The sequence below is a fragment of the Podarcis gaigeae genome (genome assembly GCF_964106915.1).
Source record: "Podarcis gaigeae genome assembly, chromosome: 2".
Lineage (NCBI taxonomy): Eukaryota > Metazoa > Chordata > Lepidosauria > Squamata > Lacertidae > Podarcis > Podarcis gaigeae.
In genome coordinates, this window is record NC_139679.1 from 94,663,303 (window position 1) to 94,680,776 (window position 17,474).

At 41.6% G+C, this 17,474-nt stretch overlaps 1 protein-coding gene across 6 annotated transcripts in view; it reads right to left on the reverse strand.

The window, feature by feature from the left end:
• The window catches only part of CNTN6 (contactin 6), a 190,311-nt gene that overhangs the window by 100,765 nt on the left and 72,072 nt on the right, over nucleotides 1-17,474 (reverse strand). For 5 of the 6 annotated variants that reach the window (XR_014560479.1, XR_014560480.1, XM_083723402.1 and 2 more), the window contains exon 4: nucleotides 9,136-9,311. Coding sequence is in view for 3 of the 6 variants with exons in the window: in XM_083723402.1 (XP_083579528.1) it covers nucleotides 9,136-9,311 (176 nt within the window). In the remaining 3 variants the exon portion in view is untranslated. Of the gene's footprint in view, nucleotides 1-9,135; nucleotides 9,312-17,474 lie in introns of those variants that run through there. The other variant, XM_083723403.1, reaches the window with a different exon arrangement.

Consider the following 17,474-nt stretch of genomic DNA (forward strand, 5'->3'; position numbering starts at 1 on the left):
CTGGGGAACCGGGTTCGTGTCTCCGCTCCTCCACATGCAGCTGCTGGGTGACCTTGGGCTAGTCATACTTCTTTGAAGTCTCTCAGCCCCACTCACCTCACAGAGTGTTTGTTGTGGGGGAGGAAGGGAAAGGAGAATGTTAGCCGCTTTGAGACTCCTGAAGGGGAGTGGAAGGCGGGATATCAAATCCAAACTCTTCTTCTTCTTCTTATAAAAAATAGTTATTGTGCTTTAGGTGTGCATAGCAATTCAGTACTCTACACATTAATATGAGTTTTGGATTACTCACACAACTATGTACCTATGTATCCATATACTTTAATCTGCAACTGTAGTGCCTCTGTCTTCCTTAGAACCCCCTTTTTCTCCTTCTCCCTCAGATTGCATGATGCTACGTTCTGCCTTGGTCAATGTCAATGCCAACATATCTAATGCTGAGCCATTTTGGAGAGCTGCTGCCAAGCATAGAATTGTAGAGTTGGACGGGACCATGAGGGTTATCTAGACTGACTCCCTTTCACCGCAGGAATCTTCTGCCCAAGGTGGGGTTCAAACCCATGACCCTGAGACTAAGAGTCTCAGGTTCTACCAACTGAGCCATCCCAGTAGACAATACTGCCTGAGATATCAGTGCTCAAAGTGTAAGGCAGCTTCCTATGATCTTGTTTCCGTTATCCAAAGAGGTCACTGGAGGCCTCTTTTTTTTGGTGCTCATTCTTCAGGTTGTCTGTTTTCTGTGCAGGAATCCTAGTTCATTTCAATCCAGATTGCAGCTGACCTGAAGCTTGGTTTCTAGATGTTTCAGCAATAAAGGCCATTTCACACAGAACAGTTTTGCTGTATCAAAGTGATGTCCATGTAGGAAACCATCTTGTGTGAAGAGTTCTTGATGACAATATAACTCTGGTAGCCAGTTGTCAGTAAGACACCCTGCTATTATATGTGGACAGTTTTCTTCTTGCATATCTTATGTATTCTAATTGTGTTGTTATGAGTTTGGTGGGGTAGGCTGTATACTTCTGCCCACCTGCTAACCCCTGGATCCAGAATGTGTTAAGCCAGGCTAGGTTCTTGTGTTGTGGTGATCACCTGGGTGATGGGCCATTAAGACAGCAAGGAAAGTGGGTTCTGTGTAAGACAGCAAATGGGTGAGGCCCCTTCCACAACTCAGAGATGGTTAGAAGGACACTTGATCTACACTTGATCTTAGCCAAAAGGCCGAGAAGCGATGAAGGACAAAGCATGAGTTTAGAGTTGAGTTTTGCCATGGTGTGACTGAGAAGCAAAGCTGCAAGTTGGAAAGCCAGAGAGAAATAGCAGTGGTTGATTTCTGTTTGAAACCAAGGCTGCGGCTATGGGAGAAACAAGACTCTTTTGGGATGTTAATGCTGTGAACCCCTCCATTGCAGGTTGTATATATGTGAAAACAAACCAAATATCATAAAGACACCACAGTTTCAGCTGTGCCTCATTGCCAAAGAAAACACAGATCCTGGGTAAGGATTTGGGTGGCATGCAACAGTATTTTCAAGCTCTTACTATGCAGTCTACATTCCCTTATCTATTTCATCCATTTTAGTGTGTGTGTATGTGTCATAACATTTCTAAAGTGACAGGTTACAGACGCTTCAGGTTACAGACTCCACTAACCCAGAAATAGTACCTCAGATTAAGAACTTTGCTTCAGAATGAGTACAGAAATCACACAGCAGCAGCATGGCAGCAGTGGGAGGCCCCATTAGCTAAAGTGGTACCTCAGGTTAACAACAGATTCAGGTTAAGAACGGACCTCCAGAATGAATTATGTTCTTAACATGAGGTACCACTGTACAATACTTGAAAACAAACTCAATGTAAAAGGCCTAGGCTTTTTTTTCAGCCGGAACTCTCCGGAACTCAGTAACGGCACCTCTCCATTGCCATTATAAAAGAACATTATAAAACAACAACTCAGGCATTCATGGTGAGTTCCAGCATCTCTTTTTCTAGAAGAATAGCACTGCTTGTGACTGAATTTAGCTGAAACCAGAAATGGAGGTCTTATGCACTACTGGGATAACACTGAAAAAATCTTCCCTCTGCGAAGTTTAGAAAAGCTTGCCATATGCTCCGCTGCGCTGTCATCATATTGCACCTTTATTTCTACAATCTCAAACTTGCTTACTGTGTAACAAGTAAGCTTTACACAGAGCTATTCTTGAAGAGTGTTCGGAAGCTTGAAGTGATATTAGAACACAGCAGCTTTCACTGAAGGAGGCATACTGCCAATACCACATAGTGGCATGGCATCTGCTTTAGTGGTAGGGCATCTGCGTTGAATGCAGAAGGTCTGAGGCTCAGTTCCTGGCATCTCCAGGTAGGGTTGAAAATGTCCCCTGACTGAAAGATGCTAAACACTGCAAGTCATTGTAATCAATACTGAGATACATGGATGAGTTGTCTGATTCAGCATAAGGTAGTTTCCCACATAACACCACTTCTAAAGGACTGTGAAAGGATCTGCAGCTGGTCTGCCAATGGGCCTGGTGCCTGAAGTCAGTTCCCCGTAGAGCACGTCCTTGGGAATCTTAAGACACTAGTGCAAACATGCTGGGAATGTGGGCATGGGAGAGCACATCTTTGTTTGAGATTCTGTCCTGCCATGCAATACCCAAAATCTTCCTGATGCAGCACATGTGGAAGGTGTTGAGGCATCGTTCCTGCTGGTTGTAAGTTGCCCACTTCCATAAAGCAGCATGCTTAACACACAATCCTGGTAGACCTTCATCTTGGTATTGAATGTTAGCATCACATTCTCCCATACCCTTTTGGAGAGACGAGCCATTGCCTTAGCTGCCTTGCCAATATGCTTGTCAAATTCAGCAGGGATGGAAAGATTGCTGGCTATGGTGGAACTCAGGCCAACAAAATCGTCTACCACCACAAGCATGCGGTGAGCATTGCTAATGTGTGGAATGCAGGTGATGTTCTGACCCAAAATGTTGGTCATTGTCAGGTTGATGGTAACCATTAATATTAAGGTGAAAGGACCCCTGACCATTAGGTCCAGTTGTGACCGACTCTGGGGTTGCAGCGCTCATCTCGCTTTATTGGCCGAGGGAGCCGGCGTACAGCTTCCGGGTCATGGGCCAGCATGACTAAGCCGCTTCTGGCGAACCAGGGCAGTGCACAGAAATGCCGTTTACCTTCACACCGGAGCAGTACCTATTTATCTACTTGCACTTTTGACGTGCTTTTGAACTGCTAGGTTGGCAGGAGCAGGGACCGAGCAACGGGAGCTCACCCTGTCGCGGGGATTTGAACCACCGACCTTCTGATTGGCAAGTCCTAGGCTCTTTGGTTTAACCCACAGCGCCACCCAAGTCCCTTCGACCATTAATATAGTATATACTAAATATAATATAGTACAGTGGTACCTTGGCTGTCAAACTTAATCCGTTCCGGGAGTCCGTTCGACTCCTGAAACCATTTGAAAACCAAGACGCGGCTTCCGATTGGCTGCAGGAGTTTCCTGCACTCAATCAGAAGCCGCATCGGACGTTCGGCTTCCAAAAAATGTTCACAAACAGGAACACTCACTTCTGGGTTTGTGGTGTTCAGAGGCCAATTTGTTCGGGAGCCAAGCTGTCTGAGTACCAAGGTATATGGTAAATGGCATTTCCCTGTGCTCTGGTTTCTGTCACGGTGTTCCATTATGCCAGAGGTGGTTTAGTCATGCTGGCCACATGAGCCAGAAAACTGTCAGGCCAAGGGAGCTGTGGACAAATGCCAGCTCTCTTGGCCTGAAAAGCAAGATGAGCATTGCACCCCATAGTTGCCTTTGACTGGACTTAACCATCCAGGGAATCTTTACCTTTACCTTATATGCTAATATTATTATCACTACTGTCATTATAATTATTTAACTATTTTAAAATATCATTTAAAAATAGCTCTCTGGTGGTTCTATTTTATGACCACAATACAGAAAAAATAAAAATTAATATTAAATAACAAATCCCACAAACATGATGATGAATGTACAAGTTGAAGTTCAGACAGACATAACAATTTTTAATTACACTACTAAAAGACACAATTGGGAAATGTGACATCAGAAATGTTGTTCTGTCTTCAAAATACAAGCGTCTTAGATATGCAGACCCAAAGATGGTGCAGTTTACATCTAGTTGCAGAACGTCTACAGTTGTCATCTATAAATTCTCTTGATCTTGTGACCATAAAGATTATTAAGAAAGCTTAGACTCTGCCACAGATGATATCATTTAATCCAGCGCAAGGGATCAATGTGCCCATATATTTATATGGCATTTGAACATTATTGCACTGCAGGGGACAGTTACTGTGATCCTGGCTTCTGCTAACCAACAGTTTAGGAACTAGTACTTGAAATTAGCTCCAAGCTATACTTTTACCAGGCTTCTTACGATTCAAAAAACATTAGTAAGTCCTTCCTTCTGTGCCTTTTATCTAAACTAATATCAGTTCTTTCTAGTCCATTGGCTTAAAGCCTACAGCACATGAGGGATTCATGGATGATCACCTTGGATTTCCTTAACCGAGGGGACCAAACTGCAGATAATTGAATGTTGTCCAAGGCTTCTTTCCTCATCAGAGACAGACAGACAAAGAGCTGCATAAATTTATGTTTTTCCTTTGCTTATAATTGATCCTCTCTATTTATGTGCCACTTCTCTCCTCCCCATACTAGCTCAAGATGGAACCTGGATCCACAAAAGTGAATAAGCTTTTTGCTCATGGAATGTATGGCTTATAATCAAATAAGTCATATTCAGAGAATATATAATTACCCCTATCACCATGGCTCTGTAAGAGCCCTTAAAGCAACATGGCAGTACCAAGAATGAATGAGCAGAGTGGTTAAAATGGCTCCCTCTTTGTTTTCTTTCTGACAGCAGGCTAAGAACTTCCTGTTCAGAGAGGCTTTGGAAACATAGGCGCAGATGATGCTGTCAGGACAAATTGTATTTTAATTGCTGGTTTCAACTATGTTGTGATGTTGTTGTTTTAATTATTGCTTATAACGAGTTTATTTTTATTCTTCTGTATTCTATAATTGGTGTTTTTAAATGTTGGAAGTTGCCTTGAATTCTGACTTGGGAGAAAGGCAGGATATAAATATATTAAATAAGTAAAATAAATAATTGCAAATACAGTGGTGCCTCGCAAGACGAAATTAATTCATTCCGCGAGTTGTCTTGTCTTGCGATTTTTTCGTCTTGTGGAGCGCGGATTCGCTGGGTATTAATGGCTTTAAGAAAAAGGAAGCAAACTCGCAAGACGTTTTTGTCTTGTGAAGCAAGCCCATAGGGAAAATCGTCTTGCAAAGCAACGCGAAAAGCAAAAAACCCTTTTGTCTTGTGCGTTTTTCGTCTTGCGAGGCATTCGTCTTGCGAGGCACCACTGTAAATGAACTGAAAGTAAACCAGTGAAGGTAAACAGCAACAGAAGTACCAGGTTTTGGTTTGGGTTTAAGTTTTATGATGGGGCAATATTGATTACTTTTAAAAGATTTTAGAAAGCCACAAAAAAGTGGCTGGGGCAATACAGTAGTATGGGCAGGATATAAGTTTAATAATAATAATAATAATATTTTTTTAAAGTAATAAATATGCCAGCTAAATGTCTCCAAGATTACAGATCCACAACTGGGGTACTGCTACAGAAAAGTCTAGGAGAAGGGATGGGAAGATCTGACAATTTTGGTTCCCTAGGTGCTGAAGGAGACTCTTGAGAGTCCCATGGACTGCAAGAAGATCAAACCTATCCATTCTTAAGGAAATCAGCCCTGAGTCCTCACTGGAAGGACAAATCCTGAAGCTGAGGCTCCAATACTTTGGCCACCTCATGAGAAGAGAAGACTCCCTGGAAAAGACCCTGATGTTGGGAAAGATGGAGGGCACAAGGAGAAGGGGGAGACAGAGGACGAGATGGTTGGATAGTGTTCTCGAAGCTACCAGCATGAGTTTGACTAAACTGCGGGAAGCAGTGGAAGACAGAAGTGCCTGGCGTGCTCTGGTCCATGGGGTCACGAAGAGTCGGACATGACTAAAAGACTAAACAACAACAACAAAGGTTTGTGGTTCGAGGACCCGATCCCCGCATAGTGGAATGAAAACACACGGACACGTGATATAAGGTTAATGGGCAAGAAAAGGCCACAACTTTATTGATTACAGCAAGTGAAAAGGTATTGGCTTAGGCATTGGATTACGTCAGTTGACTCCACCCACTCGGAGAGGGGTGAGCCTGAAAAGGGGGGTTTATTCACCAGTAGGTGGAGCCTGTTGATGCTAATCCAACTATAAGCTCTCCCCTGATGTCACCGAGGGTCGTGCCATGGCCTCCCGCCACGCAGGCATCGGACAGAATACACAACCGCCGGATTCCTTTAACGGAATACCCAAAAATTGAAGGCGTAGGCGATGGCCACACCTAGCCCTTCCACACACCACACTTTATTCCAATGCCTAACCTACCCACCAATACCACGAAAGTTGTGGCGATTGCTACAAGGTAGGCGAAAAAACCACAAAGCCTAATGCCAAATGGAAAAATTCCTACCATGCCCCCCGGACAAGCAGGGCGACCAGCCTAAGGTCCATAGCAAGGCCAAAAGAGAACTGAGCTCTAAGGGAGTGGAGGGTGGGTGACTCGCGACGGGACGACGAAGAATGAGGCTGCATGGCTGGCACCGCAGTGATTTACGCTGCCGTCCACGCCCCCTCAAAGGCACCTGGTTGGGTGCCTGCCCGTGGGCGTGGTGCCAGCCAGGTGAGTGGGAGGCAGGGGGCTAACGCCCCCTGCTTGAGGCGGAGACCGGCTCCCGCCCACAACCACTCCCCTCTTTGGCAGGAGGAGAGTCTTTCTCATTTTCCCAATCTTAAATTCAGTTCTTCACATTTTGCAGAAAATCGTGTTTGTCTATTGTGTTTTTTTAAAAAAAAAAATTTAAGAAAATTCATCAGCATGCAAATTTCTCCTAATAAACACATTTTTATATGCAGTATTGACTCATGTACATATTTCTGCAAGAGTTTCCCCTGATACAATGCATTGTGGACTCCCATTTGGACTGTCATTCAGTCTCATATTGCATATGTCAAAACCAACCCAAGGATTTCTCAAAATGCATTGATAAAAATGCATATAAATCTCTTTCGTAATAAGAAACCTTTCATCTTCTTGCCAGCTTGAGGTTTTTCCTTTTTCTCATGGCGCATGTTTAAAAAGAAGCCTGCTTCCTAACCCAAGATGACTGAAACCACGACCACCAACAACCACATATAAATGCACTCACTTTTGAGTAAGTGCCTGAATACAAATTTATCACCACTTGAATACTTTGAAGTGGGCTACACATTATAGTCTCCACAGGAATTGACATCCCCCTGACCAGCTTTCCACAAACGAGCCATAATGCTGAGCAACACGAGTCATAGTGTGAATTATGACAGTACGTTTCCCTACAAGGGATAACACAGAGCTGGGGGTAGAGAAGTTCATTCTGTGCTGGTTCCACAGAGAGCATTAAAGCAGACTGTTCGCCGAGCACTTCATGTCCTGATGGTTCCAGTCCTACTTTGATAGCCATTTCCATTAGTCAGTTTGCTTTACCTTTGAACAGTCAGAAGAAAAATGGCTTAAGACCATGGCAGAAACAGACAGGAATGACCACCTTTGCACACATGCACAAGTCTGTGAACCATCACCGTTTCTACAGCCCTTTTCTATGACCTCTGTGACAGGCAATTTGTAATAGGAACAGAAAAGGATTAATAATTAATACCAGCACCGATGTCTGAAACAGCTCCACGAGGCTGCCTTTCGAAGTATATTTTATTAATGAGCATTAAAAACAATTGCTCTCTTAGTGCGGCAGCCAGCCCAGATGGAGGACGACGAAAGGAGGATGGCAGGGAGGTGGCGGCGGGGTGGGGGAGGGGGACGTGCAACTTTCTCCAAGCAGCTTTTTGAAGAAGAGCTGCTCTCACAAGAGATGCAAGAATAAAAAGGCAAAGGCTGTGATCTAGAGCTGTACGTGGCGGAGAACCTAATGGATCGGTCCAATGTGTTGTTTTCTCATAAGCGACCAAGTTCAGTGGGGCTTTCACCCTTCTGAATGTGTTTAGAATTGCAGTCTCAAGCTTCTACAGTGGGGGGAGTGCCCAATTTGATAGATGAGGCTCTCTGGCTGGATTGCTGCTGATGGCTTGGATCGGATGTTTGCCCCCCCCCCCAACACAATAGCCTTCTATTCAAGGAAGAGCTCCACACACTGACGTGTCCTCTAAGTAGAACAGGTTCGTCCATGAGCAAAGCTCTCCTTTCGTGAACAGTGCCTTGTTGTCTTCATGGAACGGAAACTCAGGACCCAGTGTCTGCAGTAGCACTATTTGACTTCCCTGGCTTATACTTATAACTAGATATACTTATACTTCTCTGGTGTAGGGAAGAATGTGGCTGCATAAATTTCTTCTATCTTTTCCATCTCTCTCTGTGTTTGCGTGCGTGCGTGAGTGTGGTCTACTGGATTTTATTACTGCTTTCACTATGCGTGGGCACACATACATCTGTGCTTAAAGGACAGCTACATATTTTAGGTGCAGGCAACAATGGCACGCCAATTACAAAGCAAATGTGCGGAGGTGTATATTCCTGTTAATGCAACTAAATGTCAGTAAGGTAATTACCATGTGTGACATTTCTGTGACTCTGCTGGACATCATTATACTTTTGTGATTACTTCATTTTCCAACCTAGAGTGGGGTGAGGAGCAGGTATCTTACAAATAGCAATCGGACCATGAAAAAAGGCATCCCAGGGGGTGGGGATGGGGTGAAGGAATAGCAACAGCTCTATTAAGCAAAACCTAATTGTGTTCATCTTTCTTGACCTTTCCCTCGATTGTAGATAATTGTTGTGTGTTGCAAGGACCAGTATATCTGTCTCATTATTGCTGTTTACTGGGGAAAGATATTGGAATTCAGCATGAAAAGGGAAAGATGAGCAAGTTCAATCATTTCATAGCAAATTTCATTGATGTTTTAATTGCCTAATACATTGTTTGCAAAAATAAAATTGATGAGGAAATAAAATATCCATGCAACTTACATGCAAACTGGAGTTTTGCTTTCCTGCTCAGAATTGTTCCAAACGAATTTGTGACCAAACACTGGTATGTTCCAATATCCTGTTTTTTATGTGGGTTATTGATTGCCAAGCTGCCTCCAAGCAGCCTGTAGTGATAACTCATGGTGAGATCAATATCTGTGCCATTTTGCTTCCACCTTTGAGGGGAAAAAAATCAAATTATACTTATAATTTACGGAGGCTATTCAGGTTTCTTTTTTAAATAGTGTGCTGTAGCTTACCTGCAACAATAAAACCATGGTTAAAATATTAGAATATCATACCATATTTCACAGCAGACTGGTTTTTATATCCATCTTGTAAATTCCCCTGTAAATTTTACTGTTTGAAAAATCCTCTCTATTTAATGGTGTATCCTAGGCAAGCATCCAAATGTCTACAAAAAATAATTATAACTTATTCATACATACGAAGTTATACATTCAAATGCAATAAGAGGATGACACAACTACATCCTTTTCTTACTATAAAAGGTACCTAGAAATATTTTACAGTCTTTGCCAGTGATGTAATAAATTTGCTTATAGCAATGATTTCAGAGATATAAATCAGAACAAATTATACTTCAAAGGGCAAGAAGAAAGCAGAAAAGGAATGTTTTTATACCACTAGTTTGAGATTGATAATGTAATAATGATAACACTGTTATTTTAAAACATGATTTGTCTCTGTTAGCCCGTTAGAGAGAAAATGAATCGTGTCTGCAACATATCACAGCTATTTACAAATGCCAAAATAAATTGTGTTTCATAGATAATCATATTTTCCACAAGAACAAAAATGTCCTGTGGATTAACCATTTGTTGTAGCAAAACAGAATTCTCATCATTTATGTAAAATCACATTCCTGGCATTGCCATCATTCACAGACACAATGCTCCAAACAACTATGCATGGCCAGTGTAGCTTCTGACCTGGGTATTATTATTTCTGATCATCCTGGTGTCTTCCAACTCTATACCAGAGACCACCTCAGTTAGCTCGGTCAGCAAGAGAGTGCTCTGTTGAGCCACAGAGTGGTTGATAGAACAACTGTTTAAGGAAACTGATTAAGGAATCTGGTCCAACATCAAGTGCAGACATGCTAAACCTACCCCAATATCAAAAGCTTTTCTGGTAGCAGAAATAGTGCTTCTATGGACAATAGCAACACCCCACCACACTTGACTCCCCATTTTAATCGGGTGCTGCACAGAGTACTCAGATGGGCACAGCTGATGGACACCCAGATTACTCACCTAAGTCTTGGTAAGACACAACAGGTCAGCCCCTTCATCCACAACCAAGACATGGATGAGAATGATCTCATTATGGACTGACCTGGCATTCAATAACACCAAACCAAAGGGATCAACAGGTAAGATACCAGAAACTTCTGGAAGAGTAGGAGGGCTGAAATGGGGATATGGATCAAATATCTAGGTCTTTGCCGCAGGTGGAGGTCAGCCACTCCACTCCAAGTATAATTTCCTCTGCCTGTCACCTCTGAAACTGAGGCATCATCTTCACAACTCCTTGCTACCTTTCCTCCCTGCTAGTATCATCATCCAATGTCACACTATACAAGACAGAGATGGGGCCACACATAATTAAAAAGGGTCCAGGAATAGGCGCATCCCTAGCTTCTATAGACCATTAATGATAACCACACAAATTCTTCCCCATCTCAACCAACTTTCACAGGCACACAAAACTGTGGCCTTCTAGAAATGGTAGCTAAATGACCTGTCACGAAATGTAAGGGAGATCAGATCCCTCCTCCAGCTCTTCCATGTAACTGGAGCCTTGCTCTATTGCAGGTTGGAGCGGCATTAGGATTGGGCATGGTTGGCCACCTGCTGAGAGGACCCCACTACAGCAGGAAGCTCACTGATGTTTCTCCTTTTCTGTCAGTGGCAAAAAAAGAGAGACGAGAAGAGGTACACTAAATAAGTCTTTCCGAATTCCCCTCCTGAAACCTTGGAATGTCAATGAATGTCTGTAGCCTGGTTGTATTAGTTCCGCCATCACTTCTGTTTTACCTGGATTTATTCCACTAGAAACAAACCTGAATTAAATCTTTGCTCCTCACCACTTTTGTAGCTTAGAATGTATTGTTGTCTATAAACATCACTCATGAAGGAAATGGTCTGAGCTGGTCAACAGCGAGTACAAAATTGCTGGGATATATGACCTCATAAAAACCACCACTCTCTAATCTACTGTGAAACTGGAAACCCCTACTGATTTACGAATGTTGGAGCATCAAGCAGTCATAAGGTATCTACAGCACATTAGTACAGTGGTACCTTGGGTTACAAACACTTCAGGTTACAAACACTTCAAGTTACAGACGGCGCTAACCCGGAAGTAGTACCTCGGGTTAAGAAATCCGCCTCAAGATGAGAACAGAAATTGCGCGGTGGCGGCAGTGGGAGGCCCCCATTAGCTAAAGTGGTACCTCAGGTTAAGAATGGTTTCAGGTTAAGAACGGACCTCCAGAATGAATTAAGTTCGTAACCAGAGGTACCACTGTACTGTAATATTTGGCTGCAGTTGCTGATCATTTTGACTCCTCTCCCCATTTATTTCAATATATGTGCAATTAACATGCCCTGGACCCAAAACTTGTTCTCAGTTTTCTAGCTCTGGATGTACTGGTGTTTAATTTGCCAGCTCACTTTAATTTCAGAATCAATCACTGAAATAACTGCTGTCATCATTACATGGGCTCCCAATTAAGGTCTATAATTGTTTCTCAACACAGATGCAAAGTTGTTGGCTTATTCGCGGCAAATGAATTTTTCACAGTGTCCCCCATAATCATTCTAATCACACAGTATGATTATTATTAAACTGTGCATATAGATCAGGGAAGGAGCTCCTGGTTAGGGCCTTTTCTTAATTAATATGTTTCAATCAATGAAGGAAAGCTATTAATGAATGCCTATGATTGCCAGGTGAGGTTTAATCATATCATGCATACTCCGGTGAATTACTTAAGATTAAAAACAAAACAAGAAATGGAAACAATTTCAGTTAATTCTTAGCTCAAGAGTAATTCAGTATAGTTTAATTATTTTAGACATGATTTTTAAATGCTAATGTATAGCTTTCTTACTTTTATTTGTGCAAACTGTGCTTTAGAAAGAACATAAACCAGACATGAGGCAACTGGATACTTTGGACAATTAGAGGGACATTGGCCTAAATCTAGTAGAAAGTCCAGTTTGCTCAAGTTTATAATACAATTTAAAATTAGACAATGAACAATGTTCAGTTTTATTGGAAAGAAATGTTTAAAACTGACATTTGATGGACACGTGAGAAGTTTTAGAATTTTTCAGAACAGATCATTGAGAAATGGTTGAATACTACATACATATGATATTCTTCTAGGATAACTTTAAAAAATGTGGCATCAGAACAATGAAATTTATTTTGGGGTTCTATTAACTGCTACCAAAAGCAAAGCAAAAAAATTGAAAACGATTTCAGAGCATCTAAATGGAGTGTTCCAATAGTCCCAATACAACAAGAATGGTTTAATGCAGTTTGATATCTTGCCACGATGAGCAAATTAACAGAAATGGTACACTTAAGGAAAGGTAAACAAAGAACAATTTGAGAACCTTATCATCTCCCATTATTAAATATATGAAACAAGAACATCAACTAGTATAATTAAAAACCTTTTCATTACTATTATGATGAATAATTTCTGGTATACAAACAACATTAAATATATATATATTAGAGGATATATTTATATTTTAATACATTGCATTAAAGTTACGTATTTAAGGCTTGATGATTTAGAAATAAATTATACATTTGATGAATATTAGAGTGGAATATGGAATATGTCATTTTTGTCTTTGTATGTTTATAATTTGAAGGTTAAACCACAGAGCCTAGGACTTGCCTATCAGAAGGTCAGCAGTTCGAATCCCCACGACGGGGTGAGCTCCCATTGCTCGGTCCCTGCTCCTGCCAACCTAGCAGTTGGAAAGCATGTCAAAGTGCAAGTAAATAAATAGATACTGCTCTGGTGGGAAGGTAAACGGCGTTTCCGTGCGCTGCTCTGGTTCACCAGAAGCAGCTTAGTCATGCTGGACACATGACCTGGAAGCTGCACACCGGCTCCCTCGGCCAATAAAGCGAGATGAGCGCCGCAACCCCAGAGTCGGCCACGACTGGACCTAATGGTCAGGGGCCCCTTTACCTTATGTTTATAATTAAGCCTTTTAAAAAGCTATTATTATCATGGCTACATTCTCTTTTAATAAACTGTTCTGACTCATCTTGAATCTATTGGTGTTCCTAATTTCTGTCATAGAATCCTAAAGTCCCACAAATTTCAGTTTCAAATCCATATACATGGTTGGTTTAGGCTATGTTTAAAAGATATGGCAGGAGGAGTGTTTACTTTCCCCAGAAATTATTATTTATTACAAGTGGGCCCCAACAACAACATGGAACGATGAACCCCTGATGTGATAGGTGTTGTTTTTTTCCTACCTGAGCTTCTGACTATTGGGGCTGATAGAACACAAATTAATAGCAAAGATAGAAGTTCCTCCTCTAACTTGGGTCTTGCTTCATGAGCCAATTTTATTTTTTACTTTTTGAACTTTTAAAGGTGTCACCAGAAAGCATGAAATGCATGCAGCCGACTGCCTGATATTGCAGGGCAGCTGTAAGCTGCTGGCTCTCAGCACAGTTATTCAAACTGCAATAGGTATGTAAGAGTGAACTCCACTGCCAGGTTGTTGTATATTGCTCTCTCAGCCCAACCGGCAATTGGGGTGTGGGGTAAAATCAAAACATACAATTGCACTATTGTAGTTTTTCAGCTTCTGTTGAAATTCCAGTGCTGCTTGACAACACTGCAGGCTTGTCATAAACCACTCAGAGCCTGACCTGCAGCATTCAGTGTGAACCACAAAGCAGGGCTCTCACTCAGGACCACAGGCAATTCCAATGCATAATGTGAAGAATGAACTTCATTGTTGTGAAATTTGTGCCAATATGTTTGGTGGTGGGTTTTGTGTGTGTATATATGTTCTAAAATGTTGCACACTAAACAAGAACTGACTATGAAAGAAGAAGAATTCATTAATTTGCTGTTACTCAGTGCTTTTTTCTGGGGGGACACATACCCCTAAACATTTTATGAATCTAAGTTTGGCCTCATTGAGGGGTAGTATTTCAATATGAGTAGGAAAATGAGAGTACCCCTAAACATTTTTTTAGAAAAGAAAAAAGCACTGTTGTTACCTTTTGGTTTGTTTGTTTATTGTGGGTAGGTGCAGAGTACTCAGCTACATTAAAGTCTTGGATTTTTCTATTGATTTCTATATCTATACCAGTCTTCACGTTTCTATTCCAGGAAAAATTTAAAATAACTTCTCAGTGCAAACCTGGAAACGACCTACTGAGACAATGAGATGGCTATTTCTGTACCCTTTTTATCTCCCTGTGTCTCATATCTGCATTGCATGCTGAAGGTGCAAAGTTCAGTCCCCAACATCTTATATTGGGACTGGTGAGGTTGCAGTAAAGGAGGAGATTCCTTGCATTAGGGTTTTCTTTTTGAGGATGCCAGTTCCTCTCCCTTGTGCATGGCTATCGCCAGTTTAGCTACAAAATGGCAGACTTTCCCCTGAAGTTTAAATATGGAATATAAAATGTATATACCACCAATACTCTGCATGGTGCTCTACATAGTACAAGAAGACACATCCTTGCCCAGAGAAGCTTTGCAATCTAAAATTTAAAACAGGTGAAAACATAGCAGAGGATGGATACCAATAACAAGATCCTACGATCTTTCCAAGCCTCAGTGCAGGCCTCAGTGCTGCATTTCATAGCACAAAATTGAAATAGCTTTAAAATTACTCTGACGAGAGATGCTCAGCTTGTTAAACTTAATGGATGGTTGGTATTGAAGAATAAAATGTAGTTTATGCAGTTTGCTCACAAAAAAAATATCATTTTTAGTGATGGATGAGATGAATTGCCTTCTGCTAGATTCAGAATTGGACTTGGGGGCAGGGTGTTTTCTCAAAAAACTGTAAATATCAAATTTTGAAACCCTTCCCCTTTTCTGAGAATGTTGCCAGGTGCATGAAGGAATCAAAACAGCCATCTATTGCCTCCTATATGTTTCCCCAATTCCCAGTGAACCCTTAAATCAGAATTGGGGGACCCGTGAGCCCCCAGATTGTTGCTGGATTCCCACTCATATCAACCCTTAGCCAACTTGGGCACTGGTCAGGGATGATGAGAGATATAGTCCAGCAAATTCTGGAGGGCCATAGGTCCTCCTTCCCTGCCCAAACCCTTTCCTAATACCTTTTCCTTATACAGTTACCTGAGGGTGGTAGATCAACAGTGGCCAAGGGCAGTAAAAAAAAGTATCTCTGGATGCCTTCATGCAAGGCTTCTTTAATTCATTTACACCTAGAAAGCTGCAAACGGGAGTGTGCCCATGGCACTACTAGATAATAATAATGGTTACAAAATAATTTTACAGGGTGCCTGGATCTGCACCATGCAACCTTGCCATCATGACTACTGCCCCACTCCACCATCAGATGAGTTGGGGGCTGAGGGAATGGGGTGGCAGGACAAGGAGGGAAGGCTGGCTAGCTTGAGGTGGTTGAGGAGACTTAAGCTAAGCACACACTATACGTTTAAAGTACATTAATTCCCCAAAGATACCTGGGAATGATACTTCACCCTGCACAATGCCAAGCTCTCAGCATGCTTAACAGTTCCCAGGATTCTTGGTTGGGGGAGGGAGTTGTGTGATTTATAAGTATGGCGTATAAACAGCCATTTTGAATCCCAATATGAAACGGGTCCAGACTGAGAAGAAGGGGAACTTTATTTATGTGTAGGTTGCAAGGGTCAGTAAAATACAATTAAACCCAAATCATTAAAACAATTTAAAAATGTGCCAAAATAAACCCCAATACAGCAGGAGAGTACTGCCAGAATAGAAGTGATACATTAAGTCAATATCCCTGAAAAGTCTGTTTGAGTAAGCATGCCAGTTGCACTTCAGGCTGAGTACCTCAACTATGTGACCCCTGCTTTTTGCCCTTTTGTTTTGTGGCACAGAAGAAATTCACCACAATAATAATTTCTCCAATTCATGGGTGGTGTGGGCATGTGGATTCATACACCCAAATTGGAAGGAAATTTGTTGATTCTTCATGCAGCATAATTTATGGCCGGGGCAGGAGTGGGTGTTTTTTGAAAAAATTCTTCCCTTCAAAATGCTCTCTGCACCCAAATCCCATTTGTACAATAGAAAAAAAGACTTCAGCCAGCTAAGTTGACCTGTAATTGTCTTTGGTATGTGGCAAAATAGCAATCTATTAACTTAACAGGATGTGGATTGCACCCATAAAGGCCAAGTTTGACTGAAAACAATTTTTTTTGCAGAGTTCTCATATGTAATAATATATACAGTACTTTATGCTTATAGTTTGCCTTGTTTTGTTTTCATTCTAGTCAGCCCTTTTATTCTGTAGTTTGTTGTACAATGCAGGATTTAATGATTCATTTTTACTTATTCTCTCTGTGCTCACTTCAGTGCCATATTTTTTTGTAGTAAGGTCGTTAAGCATTATGGGTTTTTAAAATGAAGTTGCAAAAAAATTATTACTGCTGTCAATAGGCTTTCCTTAAATGTATAGTGTCACCACAGAAAACAAACTTTCATCCTCACTCTGCAAAAACATAGTGGAATGGAACTTCCCAATATAACACTTTCTGCGTATTCTGAGGGATTCTACTGCATACATGTAAACCTAGTAAGATTAGGAGGTTTTGGCTTTCCCTCCAAAATTTAAAATTACGGTGTCGGGATTGATGATGGTCAGACCCAATGGCTGCACTGCTCAACTGTACCAGCTGGAAATGAGCACAGCTGAGTTGGAGGTGGAATCAGGTACTGATGAGTGAAGCTGATGGATACCTAAGCTTCTTCAGCATATAGTGAGGCAGACAGGCTGAGAGAAAAAGTCAGCAGCAGCAGCAGTGATTGTTCCAGAGGGAGGCTTCACCTTTCTCTTTGCCTCAATGTCACCAGCAATGGCAGAGGGCCTTCTCAGTAGTCATGCTTGCCCTGTGGAACTCCCTCCCATCAGAAGTCAAGGAAATAGACAACCAGCTGATCTTTAGAAGACATCTGAAGGCAGCTCTGTATAGGAAGTTTTTAATGTTTGATGGTTTACCGGTAATTGGTTGGGATTATTGACTGGGGGAACCGATTCAGATAGGCAGGAAAATATAAAATAATATAAAAT